Here is an 18274-nt window from a genome sequence, read left to right as displayed (position 1 = left end):
CCAGGAGCTTGAGGCTACCGTGAGCTATGATGATGCCACTGCATTCTAGCCTGGGCGACAGAGCCAAACCCTGTCTCAAAAATAAATAAATATACCAAAGGAAGAATATCTGGGAGGTGAGATTGTAGGAGTTTGTAGTTTGTAGGTTTTTTTACATTTTTTTAAATTGACAAATAATTGTATATATTGATGGGGTACAATATGATGTTTCAATACGTGTATATAATATGGAATGGTCAAATCAGCCTAATTAGCATAACCATCACCTCAAATATCATTTCTTCACGGTGAGAACTTTAAAATCCTCTCTTTCAGCTATTTTGAAATATACATTATTTTGAACTACACTTTGCTGTGTAATAGAACACCAGAACATATTCCTCCTATCTAAGTGTAACTTTGTACCCAGTAATCAAGGTCTCCCCTTTCCCTGTCCACTCCCCACCCCAGCCTGTGGTAATCACTTTTCCACTCTCTACTTCTGTGAGTTCGACTTTTTTATATTGCACATGTAAGTGAGATCATGCGGTATTTGTCTCTCTGTGTCTGGCTTATTTCACTTAACATGATGTCCTCTAGGTTCATCCATGTTGTAAATGACAGAATTTCCTGTTTTTTTAAGGCTGAATAGTATCCCATTGTGTTTATAAAATACATATTACATTTTTTAAATCTCTTCATCTATTGATGGACACTTAGGCTGGCTATCGTGAATAATGCTACAGTGAACACGGGAGTGCAGACGTCTCTTTGGCATACTGATTTCAATTCTTTTGGGTATCTACTCAGTAATGGGATTACTGGATCACATGATAATGCTATTTTTAATTGTTTGAGAAATCCCCATACTGCTTTCCAAAATGCCTGCACTAATTTACAATACCACCAAGAGGATATGAGGGTTCCCCTTCTCCAGATGCTCAGCAACGTTTGTTATAATTCATGTCTTTGATGATAGACAATCTAACAAGTGTGAGGTACTATTTCATTTGGGTATTTTTTTGAAGCTGGCTCTACTCTGTTGATATAATATATCTTATTTGGTTTTGATTTGCATTTCTATGACGATTAGAAATATTGAGCATTTTTTTCATATATCTGTTGTCCATTTGTATGTCTTCTTTTAAGAAATGTCTATTCAATTCCTTTGCCCATTTTTAAATAGGGTTGTTTTCGTATTATTGAGAGTTTGAGTTTCTCGTATATTTTGGATATTAGCCCTTTATCCAATGTATGATTTGCAAATATTTTCTCCCAATCTGAGGGTTGTCTCTTTACTCTGTTGTTTCCTTTGCTGTGCAGAAGCTTTTTAGTTTATTGCAATCCCATTTGTCTATTTTTGCTTTTATTGCCTGTGCTTTTGGTGCCATATCCAAGAAATCTCTGCCCAAATCTGCGTCATAGAGTTTTTCTCCACATTTTCTTCTAGTAGTTTTATAGTTTCAGGTCTTACATTTAAGCGTTTAATCCACATTGAGTTGATTTTTGTATATGGGCTGAGATAAGGGTCCATTTTCATTCTTCTATATGTGGATATCCAGTTTTCTCAACATCATTTATGGAAGAGACTGTCCTTTCCCTGTTGTGTGTTCTTCGCACCTTGTTGAAAATCAATTGCCTGTAGATGTTTGGGTTTATTACTGGCCTCTCTATCCTATTCATTCCATTGGCTGATGTGTCTGTTTTTATACTAGTACCGTGCTATTTTGATTACTGTAACTTTGTAATATTAAATTTTTTATGCTTTCAAATACTTTTCGAATTTTCTATATCGAGTATATCTTTTATAATAAAGGGAAATATAAACTATTTAAACTAACAAAATATGGCCTATGGTCTGGTCAGGTCCATTTTATCACTATTCCAGAATAAGTACTCAATGCATGTTCATTTCAACGTCATGCCTTTTCTCATGCCTCTCTTCTCACTTTAACCTCTGATAATCCTTCAAACCTCAGCTCAAAGGCCACCTCTTCCATGCAGCCTTTCCAAAGTACCCCCTTCCTTACTGATCTCCCTGCCTACACCAGATTTTGCACTTAATTAGGTATACTGTGCTGCATTTATTCATTCTAATTCATTAACATTTTCTGTTTGCTGGTATGTGTATGTGAGAGTGTTGTATGTGTATGTGTGAGAGAGAGAGAGAGAGAATGTATATGTGTGTGTTTGGTATGAATTAATTTTCTCTCCTCAGCAGATACTATGTCCTAGCTTGCCCGTGTCTTGGCCTGCTATCTGTATCACAGACTGGTGCCAGAGTAAATACTCAATAAATACTTGGTGATGGTAGTAGGTGTTGAAGCTACTAGGTCTTGAAACTTTTCAGGGGTCTGAAAATTCATGGGGCTCCTTCCATCATACCAGGCTCTGTAGCAATACTTGAGCTTACGTTTATTGAGCACTTATCAAGTCCCATGCGCTTGCCATTTATTTTTTCACTTATAGAGTAAGAACTGCTTTCATTTTCAAGATTGAGGAAACTGAAACTTAGGAAGGTTAAGTCACTTGCCTGAAGTGACAAAGCTTAAAGTGGTAAGGCAGGGATTAAAACAGCCCAGGCTCTTTATCCCCACTGTGCTACACTGCCTCGCCAGGCCACATGACAAATGAAACATAATTTCCTTTGACCCATATGCCACAAATGTGCATTCAGTCAAATTGCAAATTGGTCAAGTTAAATGGAGTTGTTTCCTTATTATTGAGCAGTTTGACCTTGCGGAATCTCAGTTTCCTCATTTGTAAAAGGGCGACGATATTACCTTGCCAGGGTGGCTGTAAATGTCAAGGTATGAATATTGTGTCAGGTGGTGCCTAGTATACAGTGGGCATCGCATAAGTGGTAGCTGTTAGTATTAGCTATGCTACCTTCTTGGTACCTGCAACTTGAAATTGGGGTGTGGCAGCTCCGTCTCATTCCTTTTTTCACAGTGAGTGGCTCCGCGTCTCCAAGCTGGGGTCCCAGCTCTGCTGGGTGGTGAAGGTGCTATTAGAAAGCCTGGACCAGGAGCAAACAAATAAGCAGCCCTGCCCCAGGTTAACTAAAGCGCGGATTTCCTTGTCTGAATGCAGAATGATAGGAAGAAGCTTGTGTTACAAAAGTAGCTGTTTTTGTTTGTCACCCAGGCCCACTAATCTAAACATCTCACTCCTCAGGAATTATTTTAGGACCAGGAAGCAGCACGCTATTTATTGAAAGAGTCACAGAAGAGGATGAAGGCGTCTATCACTGCAAAGCCACCAACCAGAAGGGCTCTGTGGAAAGTTCAGCATACCTCACTGTTCAAGGTAAACAGCTGCTTAAGAAAGCAACAAGAAACTGGTCAGACATGTATTTCCCTGTTTGTTTAACTTTCCACCTCCCAGTCTCCTACTGCCCACTCCAGTCTGTTCCTTTCCCTGACCCCCTCCCCCCTCCCCTCCCGCTCTGGGAAGGGACTGTCTGGTGCTGTCTGGCGAGGCAGAAGGTGAAGACACTGGCCGGCCATGCTTGAGAGCCCACAATCTGAACACAGTCTCTGTAGGGGAAATAGTTCCAGAAGAACTACTCAGCTGCTGACAGTGTGATTATACTGACCCACAGAAAATGGCCAGAGTGCCCATACCTGTGAGAGATACCTCTGAGAAGGAAGAAAAAAGGTTGGGAGGAGGGGACCCACACACTTGAAATTGCTTTCCTTTTCTAACTTGCCTTCCTTTTCTAATTCCCAGAAGTTAGACAGATGCTGCTATTCCAAATGTTTTCATAAGCAGGTTTTTAAAATGAAGTAGGCTGTAAAATATTATCAGAGAGAAGCAACACATCATAAACACAGCACATTTAAGAAAAATATTCCAAGTGCTTCCTCTTTATAGACCTCAGATAGTTTGCAGAGCAACAAAATACAAAGAGGCCTCCTCCTACCCTGGCTGTGGCCATGTGGCTTCCACTTAGAAAATAGTTTAGACTTCAGTTTCAAATTTACAATGCTAAAAATCATCCAAAACAAAAAATTTTCAGCATTGTAAAATATCAAATTGGCACCTCTTAGATGTAAGTATCTATGGCACAGTGAGGTTTTTTACATAGAAGGAACATGTTCAGCAGCCTGTTTCCACATGCTGCCCAGCAGACTGCGGAACATGTAAGGGTGTCTCGGGAGGAACTGGGAGGAAGGCAATGTACTTCATTTCTTTTGCCCTGGAAATTTACATTGTTTAAAGAGTGTAACTGTGAAATTCAGACTCCTTTAAAACAGAATATTATCTCCATTCTTTTACAAGGATATGATTTTAGAGTTTCCTGAAAATCTGAAACTACCACAAATTTATACTTTCAGAAAAAGTGAGAGATAGCATTCCCCAAATAGCTTTAGTAATGTTCCTGTTTGTCTCCCAAATGATTCTTGTTTTAAAATACTTTTGACCCTTCTGCTCACACATGGGGAAGACAGCTTAAAGTGTGTTTCTCTTTAACACCTCCTTCCTCAAATCTGTCTTATACCAAGGACTCCGGCGTGGCCCACAGGAGTGGCGGCATGAGGTCAGGGAGAGCAGAGAGCAAGGAGGGCTCCCTAAGCCTCAGAGCAGATGGTGGTGTCCCCCATATCCTCCCAACAACCCCGTAAGATACACAGAGCAGTTGTTATAGACCGCCACGAGGTCTGAAATGACTAACCCAAATCATACAATCAGGTGATGGCAACCCGAGATGAAAACCAGACCTCGCCCCCCTGCATGGCTGCCTTGCTTGCCAAGTACCTGTTCCTCTCTTCTCTACCAGGGAATGTGGGGGGACATCTGATGGCTTGGGAAAAGCCCTGGCATGAAGCAGAGACATTTGTGCAGGTTCGTAGGTCTTCCCAAAGACTTTACTTCCTTTCCCTTCCCCTTTTCTGCCAGGCTGATCTGAGTTTCTCAGATGCCACTTTGCTTAAAATTGTGCTTTACAACAGCTGGTCTGTAAGTTTCTTCTGCCCACCAGTCAAGACCACCACCCTTCTGTTTGCCATAAATATATCTGCTCTCCAGGAGGCCTGTTCTTATTCTCTCACTGCCAAAGCCAGATCAGCAGCACTGTGGGCCTCCCAGATTGGATGAGAGCCAGTACTTTGGTCACCACAAAATGCCAAGCCTGGCCTTTGTTAGTGATGCTAATGCATTCTGGAATGTCCTTTGTCCAGGCTCCATTCCCCACTCTAGCCCTCCAGCCAAACTCCTCATCCCCTAAGGCCAGTTTACATGCTTTCTACCCTGTGATAGCCTCCAGGATGAACAGCTGAGTCAGATATTCTGCTCTCTCACTCCATGGTTCTAGGATCATTAGTCAGTACTTATTTTATTCTGCATTTTATTATTATTTTGGCATTGATATGCTTCTCTTCCTACCAATTTGTAAACCTTTTGAGGCAGGAACTCTCTGACATATCTTTGTATCCATGCCCATGCCCAGCACTTAGCAGGATACATACTTAGTTAGTACCTATGCACAGGCACTGCGCTAGACACTTGGCATACTTAATCCTGTTAACCTTGTAAGAATCCAGAGAAATAAATAGAAGCATCCTCAATTTACAGAGAGGAAGATGGAGACTCAAAGAGGTTAAGTAACTTGCCCAAAGTCACACAATAAACACGTGGTGAGGCTGAGACTCGAGTCCGTATCTGTGTAAATCTCAAAATATTTCCGCCCTTCCTCTGCTCTTCTCATTACTGAGGTGCCTGAGACAGTTGTCTGCAAGAGCTTAGTAGAAAGCTGAGCAAAAGCACTCTTTCTGTTATCCTATTATTTTGGTTTTTTCTCTACGTACCTCTAGATTTCCTGCACCGATTCCTTTTCCCACTAACATTATGCTTTTCTGAAAAGTCAGACGTTAAGAATACTGCATGCATTACTGATAATTTCTAAAAGTTTCTATCAACCTATGCCATTTCCTCTCGAGGAAGCAGAGATAGTCTTTACTTGCGTTGTCCTTACCGGCTGTCACTGCACACGTCCTGACCCTTATCGTCTCTTGACCTGCAAACCAGCCTCCCCTCACCCTCCTCCAGTCTAACCCCCTGGATCTACCGTGATCTTTTCCACAACTCATCTTATGACCTGTTACTTCATGGTTTAAAATCTCATGTGGTTCCTGGCAGCCTGTTACCTCCTCCAGGCGCACAGGTCCTCGCAGGCTCCTTCTCCAGCCTCCTCTTATATCCCTGCCCGCGTGCCCCCCAGCTGCAGCTAAGCAACGTGGGAGTCCCTGCACACACTCCGGCTCCTCCCAGCCTCTCTGCTTCACTCGTCTTCTTCCTCATGTCTGCAAAGCCTTCCTTCCCAACTTGTCCTCCACCTGAGCAATCCTACCCCTCTTGCTTTTGCTCTTGCATCACTTTCTCCATACCTGACCTCCTGTCTCACCATCATTTTCCCTCTGCACTCCTGTAACACTTCATATGTACCTTTAATGCAACGCTTACCATTGTTTATTACTCATTTTCCTATTCCAGAGTGCTTGATAAATGTTTGTTGGATTAGTCTATTTGGAAAACCACCACTTAAAGTCAGAAAAAAGAAATACATCAATACATTGTTTAGGGCAATAGAGACAAGCCACATTCCACAAGTCGTTAACAACTTATTTGTTTTCCCAGGACTATGCAGGATATGGAAGTGTTAGCCACGATCCCTGCCCTCAGTGTGCTTTGAAAATCTAGTTGAAGAAAGATTAAGGTGCACATTAACCAGATCACCAAACATTTTGAACTCCTCCTAAGGGTAAAGTAGAAGTACTAGTTTGTATAATACAGACTACACAACGCTACTAGCAAGGGCTCAAGGAGCTCACACAGGCAAAAAAGAGGCACATGACTTGACCTCTAGGAGGGACCTCGTAGGGTGTTGCACTGGCCAGGTGTGCAAGGCAGCAAGTTATGCGGTAACTGTGGACCCTCTGCCTGGATACTCCCCTTGGCAACAACAGAGTCTAAGTAATTCTAAATAGTTCCTATTGGCCAGCCCATTGAATTTTCTGAGGAATTGGTACTTATGACTCATGCATGGCCTCTTTTCCTTCATGTGGCATTAATCTTCAGTATCACTGAGAGAAATGGTACAGTTTGCAAGGCAGCTGTAGACACTGTACACATACATATATAGACACATGTGTGTGTGTGTGTGTATCCTTCTTTATACCCCTATTGCTCCTAACTGCCATGCTTTCTGAGTTCTTGTTTCTGCTTTTTATAGCTTCTTGGCCTTCTCCCTTGCTCTGTTTTATAAATTTTTTTCCTGCTCTCAGAGTGATGGCTGTATCAAACCTCTTTGCTCAAAAATTGTAATTAGCTGAGAAAACAGATTACATAATCTGCAATCATCAAATTACACCTGGAATATTGTGCCCATTTATAAGAGAAATATAAATAAACACAGCCATATCCTGGATAGGGTAACGATAGAATAGTGCCAGAAAATTAGGATATTTAGTCTAAAAAAGAGATGACTTGGGAGTGACATGATTGTTTTCTTCAAATACTTAAGGAGCTTTCTGAGACAGGAAGCATTTAACTCAATCTTTGACGCACCAGAAAAGATAACTAGAACCAAGGAAGGGAGATGGTGGTGAAGTGTCCAGGAGGCAGGTGTCAGCCCCATATAAGGATATAACTTTGAATAGAAAGGATTTTTGAAAGCCCACATGTAGGAGTCAGGGGCAGTATCTTGGGTTGAAGGACTTCGGGCTCATTGAATCACACTTTGATCCCTGGGTGCTATTCACAAGAGGTGAATACGGTACCTGCTCAGTAATTTTGTAGTTGAAATTGGATTCTTGCTCTAGAGTCACTGTGCTCATCCCCTTGGTGGCTATGAAATATTCCCTAGAGTTAGACTTGATTTCCTGTTAGATGCATATGCACCCTTCACACTGACCTATCTTGTCAAATTAAGTTTAGAAAATGAAACCAAGCAAACGAGTTGTGTCTATGACTATGTTTAACAGATTTGAAGAGGTTTATGAATTAGCCAGGAAGGAAACTGTCTGCTCTTTTTATTTCCTTTGAAAAAGGATTCTTATACTCATAGATAAAACAATGTGTTATTTTTGTATCTAAAAAGGATGAATGGACTGTGGAGTCAAAGTAGCTTCTTTAAATAATCACAGGTCTTGTTTGGTTTGGACCAAGCACCAGCATAAGCACACGTGGAGCTCTCAGAGGGGAAGTTCCAATATCAAAACCAACAACAAAACTGTGAGCAACCAAAGTCATTTCTGAAATTAACACAACACTCAATAGCCCATGGGACCAACAGGACTGTTACAATGAAAGCCTGGCACATTTTCATCCAATGACTTAAGATAAACTATACTTTATAATTATTATTGCAAGTAATAACCACAATATATACAAGGACATCTTTAAAACAGATTTAGACCTTACTATGTTTCAATAGCATTTATAATTACACATGGGAAAACAATTTGAAGAAGAACAACTACCACCTTAAACAGTTTCTGACGATAGTTGATGGATACCAAAATCATGAAGACACAAAAAGACTGCCTCAGGGTCCTCTAGTCTAAATATTTGACATGGCATTATAGGTATGATTTGCAAAGTTTGTGCCACAATGATTGCACATTAACACTTATTTGAGAAAGGACTCATAAAGTAGGAAGTATATACTATGTTCTCTAATAAAATCTCAAGAGTCAAGAATAGAAAAAGCTCAGAACAAAATTGCCATGGGTCTCCAGACACTCCTTTTTGTCACTCATGGTTGGCCAACTTTGTTTTCAGTTCTCCTTTTTGACCCTCCTGTGCTCCCTGACCATCCTCCACTTTAGCTCTTCTCTTCCTGAATCCTGCCCCCAGATTCACCCTCATGGCTATCCTGGCACTGAGGAAGGATGTGATAAACTAATTCACATGAATATGTCAGGTATTGATGCTATTCCTCTCACGGGTGTTGGCAATTTAGGAGGGTTTCCCAGTGAGAGAGCAGTGCTCAAAACAGAGAGATGAACTGGCTGTTCACTGATGCCACACAGGAAGGCTGGGGCGGGGATAAACAAACCTTTTTACTTCAAATCTAACCAATGACATAAAGCTGGCCTTGATCAAGGATTCGAAAAAATGGTGATGGAATTCAGTTAGGGTGACTTGAGAACTTTGTAGATAGTTCTTGAGGCAAAATAATTGAAACTCAAAAAATATCCATCTTAATTCCTTCTTTGGAAGCTAGGCTGGCAAGAAACTGCATAGGGCATCATAGAAGTGGGTGTTAGGCTTAGTGAACTTGGTGTTGGGCTCTGTGAAGGCCTGGGACTTTGTCATTACATCTCATGAAGAAGTGCACACAGCACATTTATTGAACATGCAGTGCACTGTGGTAAGCATGTAACATGCAGAATCTTAATTTTTGCAACAATCCTACAAGGAAGTGCAGTCATTTTAAAAGTGAGAATCTAGGCACAAGAAAGTTGAATGACTTGTCGGGGGTTACACAGCTAGAAAATGGCAGCACTGAGAATTGGCACCAGGTTTAGTCATTCTGCTCTATTACGTCTCAATTCTAAGGCAGCAGAACCTGGTGGCCAAGAGGACCCGTTCTGAAGCCTGGCGCCCCACTGCTCATGAGCTGCGTAACCTTTGCAAGTTACTGACCTTCCTGTTGCCTCGATTTTCTCATCGCAAAATGAGGATGCTAATAATGGTATACTAACTAGTTGTTGTAAGGATTAAAACGTTTAAAATCGTCTCTGACATATAATAAAAGCATTCTAAGTATTAGCTAACATTAACTGTTTGTTAATATGATATACCAAATTCCATATCAACAAACCTTTCTGTATTATAATTTTCCTGGACTTAACCAGTAAGTCACCCGAATGGTGTTATAAACCACAGAATTCCTATTTGACCTAAGAATTAAACTGTTATAATAAAAATGTGGGCTGGGCGCAGTGGCTCACGCCTGTAATCCTAGCACTCTGGGAGGCTGAGGCAGGAGGATCCTTTGAGCTCAGGAGTTCGAGACCAGCCTGAGCAAGAGCGAGACCCCTGTCACTACTAAAAATAGAGAAATTAGCCAGGTGTGGTGGTGTACCTGTAGTCGCAGCTGCTTGAGAGGCTGAGGCAGGAGGATCGCTTGAGTCCAGGAGTTTGAGGTTGCTGTGAGCTAGGCGGACGCCACGGCACTCTAGCCCAGGCTACAGAGCGAGACTCTGTGTCAAAAAAATAAATAAACAAATAAAAAATAAATAAAAATGTGCTCCAGACCTAATGTCACATAACAGCAATTTTAAATATACTTACTTAAAATTATTCTCAAAAATGTACTTTAAATTTAATCTGAATACAGTATTTCCATACGCCATCACTGGCCTGAAGAGTGCTTCCAAATTCGTGTACACAGATTCCTAAAAGGCTTCATAAACAGTAATAAAGGTCTGCAGGCCAATTTTAATACTTCAATAAGCTTTAGAAAACCCACGTAGTCAGGCTAACTGGCTTACTTGTTACTCGGTTTTTGACAGAAGGAGGCGGCACTGTTGATTGGCTCACCTTGCTCAAGAACCCTGAGAATCAGGCCCAGGTGGATCTATTTTCTCCTCATCCAGACATGAATCTTCCTTGAGACTTCCTCTGGGCCAGTGCTGGAGACACAAAATGAACAAAAAACATGTCCTTCTCTTCAGATCCTGAGAGTTTAGTGGGCAATAAACCCACATAAATAGTTCCTTCAAATTAAAATAACCATAGAACTAGAGGATAACATGTAAACCACCCTTCGGTGGCAGGCGAATTTCTCAGGGAGGCGTGGCCCGGTTGGTCTGCAGAAAATGATAACTACTTGGATCAAAGTCTGATTAGTTTCAGAGAGAAAAGACAAATTGTGTTGCATGCAGTGTGTTTGGATGAAAAAAAAAATTATCCTGCAATTGAGGTCAGAAAGTGATAAGGAAAAAAGAAAAGGGTGGAAGGGCTAGGGGTTGGGGAGGGGGTAGATGGACAGGGAGAGAGAAAGGAAGGAAAGAAGCCTTCAAAATAGCTGTCACTAGAGTTTACAGATTTCACCTGCGTGGTAGAAGCTGTTCCCACCTCCGCCTTTCATGGATGAGGAAACTGGGCACAGTATCCGCGGTCTACAGCACAGATGCTCATGGAGTCACATAAAGGCTTCTTGCCCTTTCCTGATGAAACGTGTGCTCATTCCCTAAGTCAAGGCAGGCCCTGGGCCAAGATGCTCTGCTTGGGGTGTTTTCTTAACTTCTTGAGAAACTCTATCTGGCTATATTGCATGAGCTGAGTTGACTGGCTCTGCTGCCTGTTGACTCAGGCAGTCAGATGCCACACAGTGCCACATGGCAGGGCTGGTGTGATGCTGCCAGCCCATGCAGCTCAGGCCATGTGCACAGACAGCTGCCATTGCCATCAGAAAGGCTGAGGACACTGCACAGCTGAGGAGACTCTAGACAAGATACACCACCCTTCAGAACTCAGTCCATCCCCTGTGTGGCACCAGCTCTCCCTATTCCAAGAGGGATGGTATGTGCCCGGGAGGGTAATTGACATGGAACACTCTACAACAGGGTCAGCAACCTGTAATAAAGACACAATTACCATACACTCTTCAAATTGGCCACATTCTTATAAGTATCCCAAATAAAAGTAACCTTGTACTGTGTCCTGATACTGGCCTCCCCACACATCACAGGGGAGCCAGAGACCCAGAGCTGACTTCTAGTTATTGTCCGATCCCACCCATGTTTCCGTTGGCCTCCCTCGCCCTGCCGTGTGCAGCTGGGCTATTTCATGCACTGAGCTCATCAGCTGTCACCAGGGAGTTGAAGTTAGGTCTAGTCAGGCCAGTGTGTGGATGTCTGGCCGCTGAGAAAACACCTAAGGGCTTACTGTAATCAGTCACCCAGCATAAGGTTATCCTAACAGTCATTTTTCAAATAGAGGTAGAGATTGAGCTGTCAAATGAGATAGAGCATAGAGACTACATCATATGCCGCAAAATACTATTTTTTTTCAGTAACCAGTACTGAATATTAATACTAAATAGGTCTTTCCTTCCTAATGAATGTTCATCTTGAAGATTTTTTTAAAATGAGTTGCTTCCTTAAATTTGTAAGTGTTTGCACACAAACACATTTGGTCCTACTGAAAGGAATTTTGCTTGAGTAAGGACTATGGAATTAGACTTTGGGGGTCAGCTTCCTGCCCCACGGAATGCAGTGGGAAAGTTCCCATAATCAGAGGGGGCCTCTCTCAGCGCATTCCATGAGGGAAGCATCTGCAGAGGTTTTATGCAGACAGTGCAGTGTCTCGAGATGCTATCAGTGTCTCTGACGGCCAAAGGCCACTGTGTCCTGAGCAGATCCCAATCAGATTCCACAAGACTTATTTTCAGCATAAGCAAGGATGTGTGTGCGCATGCGCACGTGTGTCTGTGCAGCAAGGCGGCATCAGACCTCACACTGTGGGGGGAAGAAATCCAGACTCATGAACTTGAGCTTACAATGTTCCCATTGTGAGGATGTGTACTGAGAGAAAAGGTTATCGTACTTTGAAACTTCTTTAAGGAAGTTGTTCTCAATCAATCTCGTGAGGTTCAAGGAAACTTAACCGCAGCTGACAAAGCAGCGAATGAAGCCAAATTCATTCACTTGACCACGATTTTCAGGATGTCCCTTCAGTGCCAGGCACTCTTCTCAACACTGGGGATGCAGAAGTGAACAAGAGAACCATCGTCCTACCTCCTGCTGCTTCGCTCAGATCTGAACACACTTGTCAGTTCAGATCTGAATACTAGACTGTAAGCTCCACCCAGGCCCTTTCCCTTAGGGCTGTATACCAGCACCTGGAGCACATCTGTGACACAGGGGGTCCCCATGTTTGTTGAACTAATACACAGAAACAAGGATCCCCCATGAAACTCTTTAGACACAGGTAAATCAAAACATAATTTATCCACGCACCCGATTATCACCCAATCTGATAAATGGGGTGGATAAGATGAATAAGGTGTGGTCTCAGCCCCCAGGAGCTCCCAAGCTGGTGGGGAAACAGCAGGGAAGTCAGAAGGGCTGGTGTATATAAAAAACTGTAAGTGTTGTGATGTGACTGGAGAAAGTGGGAGAACAGCAGGAGATGGAGCAGAAGAGATGGCAAGATTGGGCATAAAGGACCTAAGAATTTAGATCTTTATCCTGACAGTGATGGGGAGCAGAGTATGGAATTCAGACAGAGGAGTGGTAGGATGAAATTGGAGAGTGACACGATCACTCTGGCGCAGAGGTCGGGGAGAGACTGGAGGGAGTCCTGGCTGGTTAGGAAGCTAATGAGGTGGTCCAGGGGAGAACTGATGAGGCCTTATTTTAGGGAGTGACGGTGGAGTAGGACAGGAGGTGACAATTTAATGAGCAGAGGAAGTAGAATGGGCAGGACTTTGTGATGGACTGGATGGAGAGAAAATGTCAGTTTCCACTCCAGACTAAAGGACACTTTGTGGCCGGGACCAGGGCTAATAGGAAGTGACAAATGTGCGCTTGTAAAGGCTGGAAGGATAAGGGAGGAGGAGGAAGTGGTGTACCCTTGGAAGCTTAGCGGTTAAGCAGATGGAATCAGTTTATCTGAGTTAAAATCACGGCTCTACCGCTTGTAGGCTGTGTGACTTTGGGCAAGAGGCTTAATCTTTCTGTGTCTCAATTTCTTCATTCATAAAATGGGAATAATATAGCTTGTAGGGTTGTTGTTAGTCTTGGATTAATTAATACATATCAGCCCTTAGAAGAATCCCTAGAATAGAAAGGACTGGATAAGTGCCAGTGAGTATTATTATTGCTATTCTCAGGTTTCCTGTTCGTGTATTTGCTATGACTCGGGGCAGGGGACCTTTCCTGGGTCTAACTGCCTGCAGCATGAAGTTCAAACCCACTGTGCGCACAATCCTCTATGGTCTGGTCCTGTCCTCTGTCTTGTGTCATACCACCCCCCCATTTCCCAGGTCTGGGTCTTTACTCATACTGTTCCCTCTGCCTGTGATGCCCTCCCCTGCCTTCATCTCTGCAGATCAAAATCCATTTCAAATGCCACCTCTTCCTAAAAGCATTAGATTCCCTCAACCTCCGAAGCTTTTTAAATCTAATTTCTTTGCATTTGCCTTAAGTCTCTTGGTTAGGTTTGAATGGGCCCTTGAGAGTGGCCACTCTCCAATTCTCCCTACTGCAGGCCCCAGCCTCGTTTGTTGCAGGACTCAATACTTTGAGTTTCTTTGTTGAATTGAAACAAAGAGTCCACAAGATGAAGTACTTATAAAATTGGGATGATACTGCCACCTACTTCACAGGGTAGTTTTGAGTGCTTGGCACATAATAAGTGCTCAATAAATTATATCTTCATCCACATCATCATTTCTAAAATGAAAAGGTTTCACTTGTTCTTTGCCTACCTGATGATAAACCTGTTTCATTTTAATTAAGTTAAAGGATAAAGGCATTACTTTAGAATTTCTGGGAAATTGTACACTGGGATCAATACATAGGGAGCCACTGTTCTGAACCACTGAGGCATTCCTTTACAGATTCCAAAGAGTTTCCTCTCTAGAGGCATCACTTGAATACTTTGAGTCTTTTCTTTTTGGTCTTGGAGGAACAGGGCGCAGCTTTTGACCTCTGTGATTCTGGGAAATGAGGGGTCTGGGGAGGATCCGGTCCAGCAGTTACCTGTTCTCATCCCAGCCCCTGCAGGCCGCTACTGACAAGGTCAGAAACAGAGCCCAGACGCAGGGAGTAGGGTGTGGGGGTTTGGCCTGGCTGTTCCAAAAGAAGCAAGCAGGCAATTGTGACAGTCCTTGAGTTTTATTTTTATTTTTAAAATCTACTTTGAAGAACTCTGTGAGTCCCAAAGGAGCCATTTATGTCATTTTTTTTTCTTTTTCTTTAGAATTTCCTCTAAAACCCATTGGGGAGATTTAACATATTCCAGATTTAGCACTTTAATGGGCTTTTGTTTCTGCCTTAATTTTTTCCCATTTTTAATTGCTTCTCTGACTTTTAATTAGCCATCTCTGGGATTACAAAGTTAGCAAACTCGACAGCAAAATTTCTGGAAAGTCTTTTATGTGTGAGTTCATTATGCTAATATCGTGAATACTGCCTGACTCACAGGGTTAGAGAAGATCTGTCCCAGAGACTGATTTTGTGTCAGCAGATTATGTTTGCTATGATGAACCAGTTAGGGGCACCAGGCCTCTTTTAGAGAACCAGGGAGACTCAAAGTTTAAGAGTTTCTTTTTAGAACCATCTCAGTGATTTTCTCTCTCCAGGAACCTCGGACAAGTCCAACCTGGAGCTGATCACTCTGACGTGCACCTGTGTGGCTGCAACTCTCTTCTGGCTCCTGTTAACTCTCTTTATCCGAAAAATGAAAAGGGTAAGCACATGCTCCTTTTTTCTAAAATGCCTGGTCTCGTGTCCAGAGCAGGCACTAAACGAATGTTGGACCCTCTCCCTTCCCTACCCTCTCGTTCTTACCTCAGACCTAGTGGACACAAAAGACAAATCATTGAAATGTCCCTAACCACAAAGGGGGGTGTTCCAAAGAAAGCCAGAACAATGAACAGATGATTATTTCTCAGGGACAGAAGGGATATTTTCAATATACAGATTACGTAATAGAGTCTTTTAATTCAGCATGAGACCTACGAAGTCTTTATTTTCTTAGCTTCGCTCTCTGCTAAGAAATAAAAAGGAAAGGCAAAATAAAGACCCACCTTTGACTTATTTCTTACAACATTATGGAAATATAAATAAGTGCACGTTGTTCTATATTCTCTGAGTCCCATCACAAAATTAAGTTCTTAAAAGTGTGAGGCCCAGGATTCACTCTAATGAGGCGGGCATTCAGGAAGCAGATTTCTATACTCAGACCGCAATACAACCTGCTTGTGTGGAATGCAGTGGGACAAGAGCTAACATTCATTCATTCACTCTTTCATGCTTCAAATATCTACTGCATGCCTGCTCAGTCCAGAATGCCAGGCCCTGTGCAAGGCCCTCTGGTGACACTGGAGAGCAAAGGCTGGAGTGAGCAGGCTGAGGAGACTGACTCTACCCAGCCACACACATGTCAAACTGCAAATCTGCGCGAGCTGAACAGAGCTAGCTGCCTAAAAGATGTGTAAGAGGAGTGGTCAGGCGAGGAAGGGAAGGAACAGTGTTGTACGCGGAGGGAACAGCATGTGTGAGTCTGGAGTGGAGGAAGGAGGACACAGTGAAGATGAGAGACTGACAGAGGCCAGTCGGGCCACAGTGGGGAGAACAGGGAGAACGAGGTATGAGGTCAGGCTGCCAGGGAACAGAAGGGAAAAGCTGCAAGGCCCGGCCAGCCAGGAACTTGTAGCCAGGAATTTAGTCTGTATTCTAAAAGCGATGGGAAGCCTTGGGAAGAGAGGGATGTTAGGCCAAGGTGAGGGTAGTAAGTGTGACAGGTATGTGTCTGGAAACATTATTTTGGCTGCTGTGAGGAGAACAGACTAGAAAGGGCAAGAGGGAATAGGGAGGCACCTGGTAGGAGACTTTATAGCATTCCATGTATGAAATGATGGTGGCTTTGACTAAATGATTAGAGTCAAGAGATATTTACTATAGAAGGCAAAATCAGCAGGACTTGAGAAGTGTCAGGAGGTCTCCTCAATTTCTAGAGATTAGCCCTTGTTAATGTGCCAGGTCTTGTGGGAAGCTCTTTATGTAGTATCTCAGTTAATTCTTCCAAAATGCAAAGAGGTAGATATATTATCATTCCCATTTTATAGAGAGGGAAACTGAGGCTCAGAGAGGTAAAGTAACTGGTCCAAAGTCACTATCGTCGGAGCTTAGTTTTGAACCCAGGCTGTTTGACCTTAGACTTGGTATTTAAAACCAATGAGGTGTACTTTATAGTGTTGGGCTGGGAGGCAAGGCTAGCAGCCATTCTCTATAGTAAGTGTCACATCAGGCTTCTACCATATAGAGTGACTGGTTTTGAGACATGACAATTAAGGTCACTGCTTTAGAAGGAAACAAAGGTCACATAATAGTTTTGAAAGGGGAGATACATCATATAGGGAAATACATCTAACAAAAGCAAAACTTGCCAAATTTGTAAGGGAGGTACAAAGGCTATAGGAGTTCAAAGGAGGAGGGGGGAAGGGAAACTTCAGAGAAAGCATGCCTGAGACAGACTTTGAAGGCTGTGGCTGGAAGGAAAGAAGCAGAAAAACACAGCCCACCCTAGCCTTTCCTACTCCCCCGATCGGGGAAGCGGTCTGGTTACTTAGCACAGAGGAGCGCAGTGGAAATAAAACTGGAAAGGGTAAGTTCGGACGAAATCGAAGAGGTTCCCTTCTATTCTTAAAATTCTGTGAAATTTCGATGTTAATAAGAAAGGATGAGAATGAGAGACTATTATCTAGAAAATCTAATGCCTGTACAATTGGAAAGGGGATTGGTTGTGAGAGGCAAAGAGGACCAAGGCATTAAAATACACTTCCACGTGGTTTCTCTTACTACAGTGCAAATTCCTCACTGGTAGAGACCATATTTTACCTTTTTATCCTCACCCTGCACAGGCCAGTGTTTCAATTATAGCTAACATTTATTGATGCTGACTATACATCAGGCCCTGTCCTAACAGCTTTTACATGGATTATTTCATTTGATATTCACAACCACCTTATGAGATAAGTACCCGTGTTATAACTATTTTATACATAATGAAACTAGGCTGAGAGAGGTTAAGCAACTTGCCCAAAGTTCTGTGGCCGACAGAAGGAGAGCTATGATTCAAATCCAGGCAGGCAGCCTCTGTGCTGGGCTCTGAAGCACTGAGCTCTGCAGCCCCCATGCCAGGCACCTGATAGCTGCTCAGTGTTAACATCAATTGAAGGGATAAATATTTGTCAACTAACATTTTACTATCATACTCCCCTCAACGCCCTTACTTCAGGTTTGTCTGGTGTTTCATCTGCCTTACTGAGATAAACCAAAAACCTCCATGGGTGCCACATGGGAGACTGTCCACCACTGCCTTCCCCTTCCTCTATCGACACCACTACCAACCTCCCCACACATCTTGCATAAGCCCAAGATACCCCTTGCTGGGTTTCAGCTGCCTATGCTCTTTGAGGATTGGAGATTGTTTCTCATGGTCTTGGCTACATTGGACATGGAAGAGTTTAGTCCAGCAGCTTCTCTACTGAGCGCCTGGCGCCCTGGTACAGGCACGTGTACTCGTCTGCCATCTCACAGACTCACGCAAG

General features: G+C 42.9%; 1 protein-coding gene across 1 annotated transcript in view; it reads left to right on the top strand.

The window, feature by feature from the left end:
* FLT1 (fms-related tyrosine kinase 1) overlaps window positions 1-18274 on the top strand; it is a 163818-nt gene that overhangs the window by 111093 nt on the left and 34451 nt on the right. Inside the window, exons 15-16 of the mRNA XM_012642141.1 lie at window positions 3157-3288; window positions 15302-15408. Coding sequence (XP_012497595.1) covers window positions 3157-3288; window positions 15302-15408 — 239 coding nt within the window. The remainder of the gene's footprint in view (window positions 1-3156; window positions 3289-15301; window positions 15409-18274) is intronic.

This window comes from Propithecus coquereli, unplaced genomic scaffold (assembly GCF_000956105.1).
Source record: "Propithecus coquereli isolate 6110/MARCELLA unplaced genomic scaffold, Pcoq_1.0 Scaffold175, whole genome shotgun sequence".
Lineage (NCBI taxonomy): Eukaryota > Metazoa > Chordata > Mammalia > Primates > Indriidae > Propithecus > Propithecus coquereli.
This window is presented reverse-complemented; position numbering and strand designations above follow the sequence as displayed.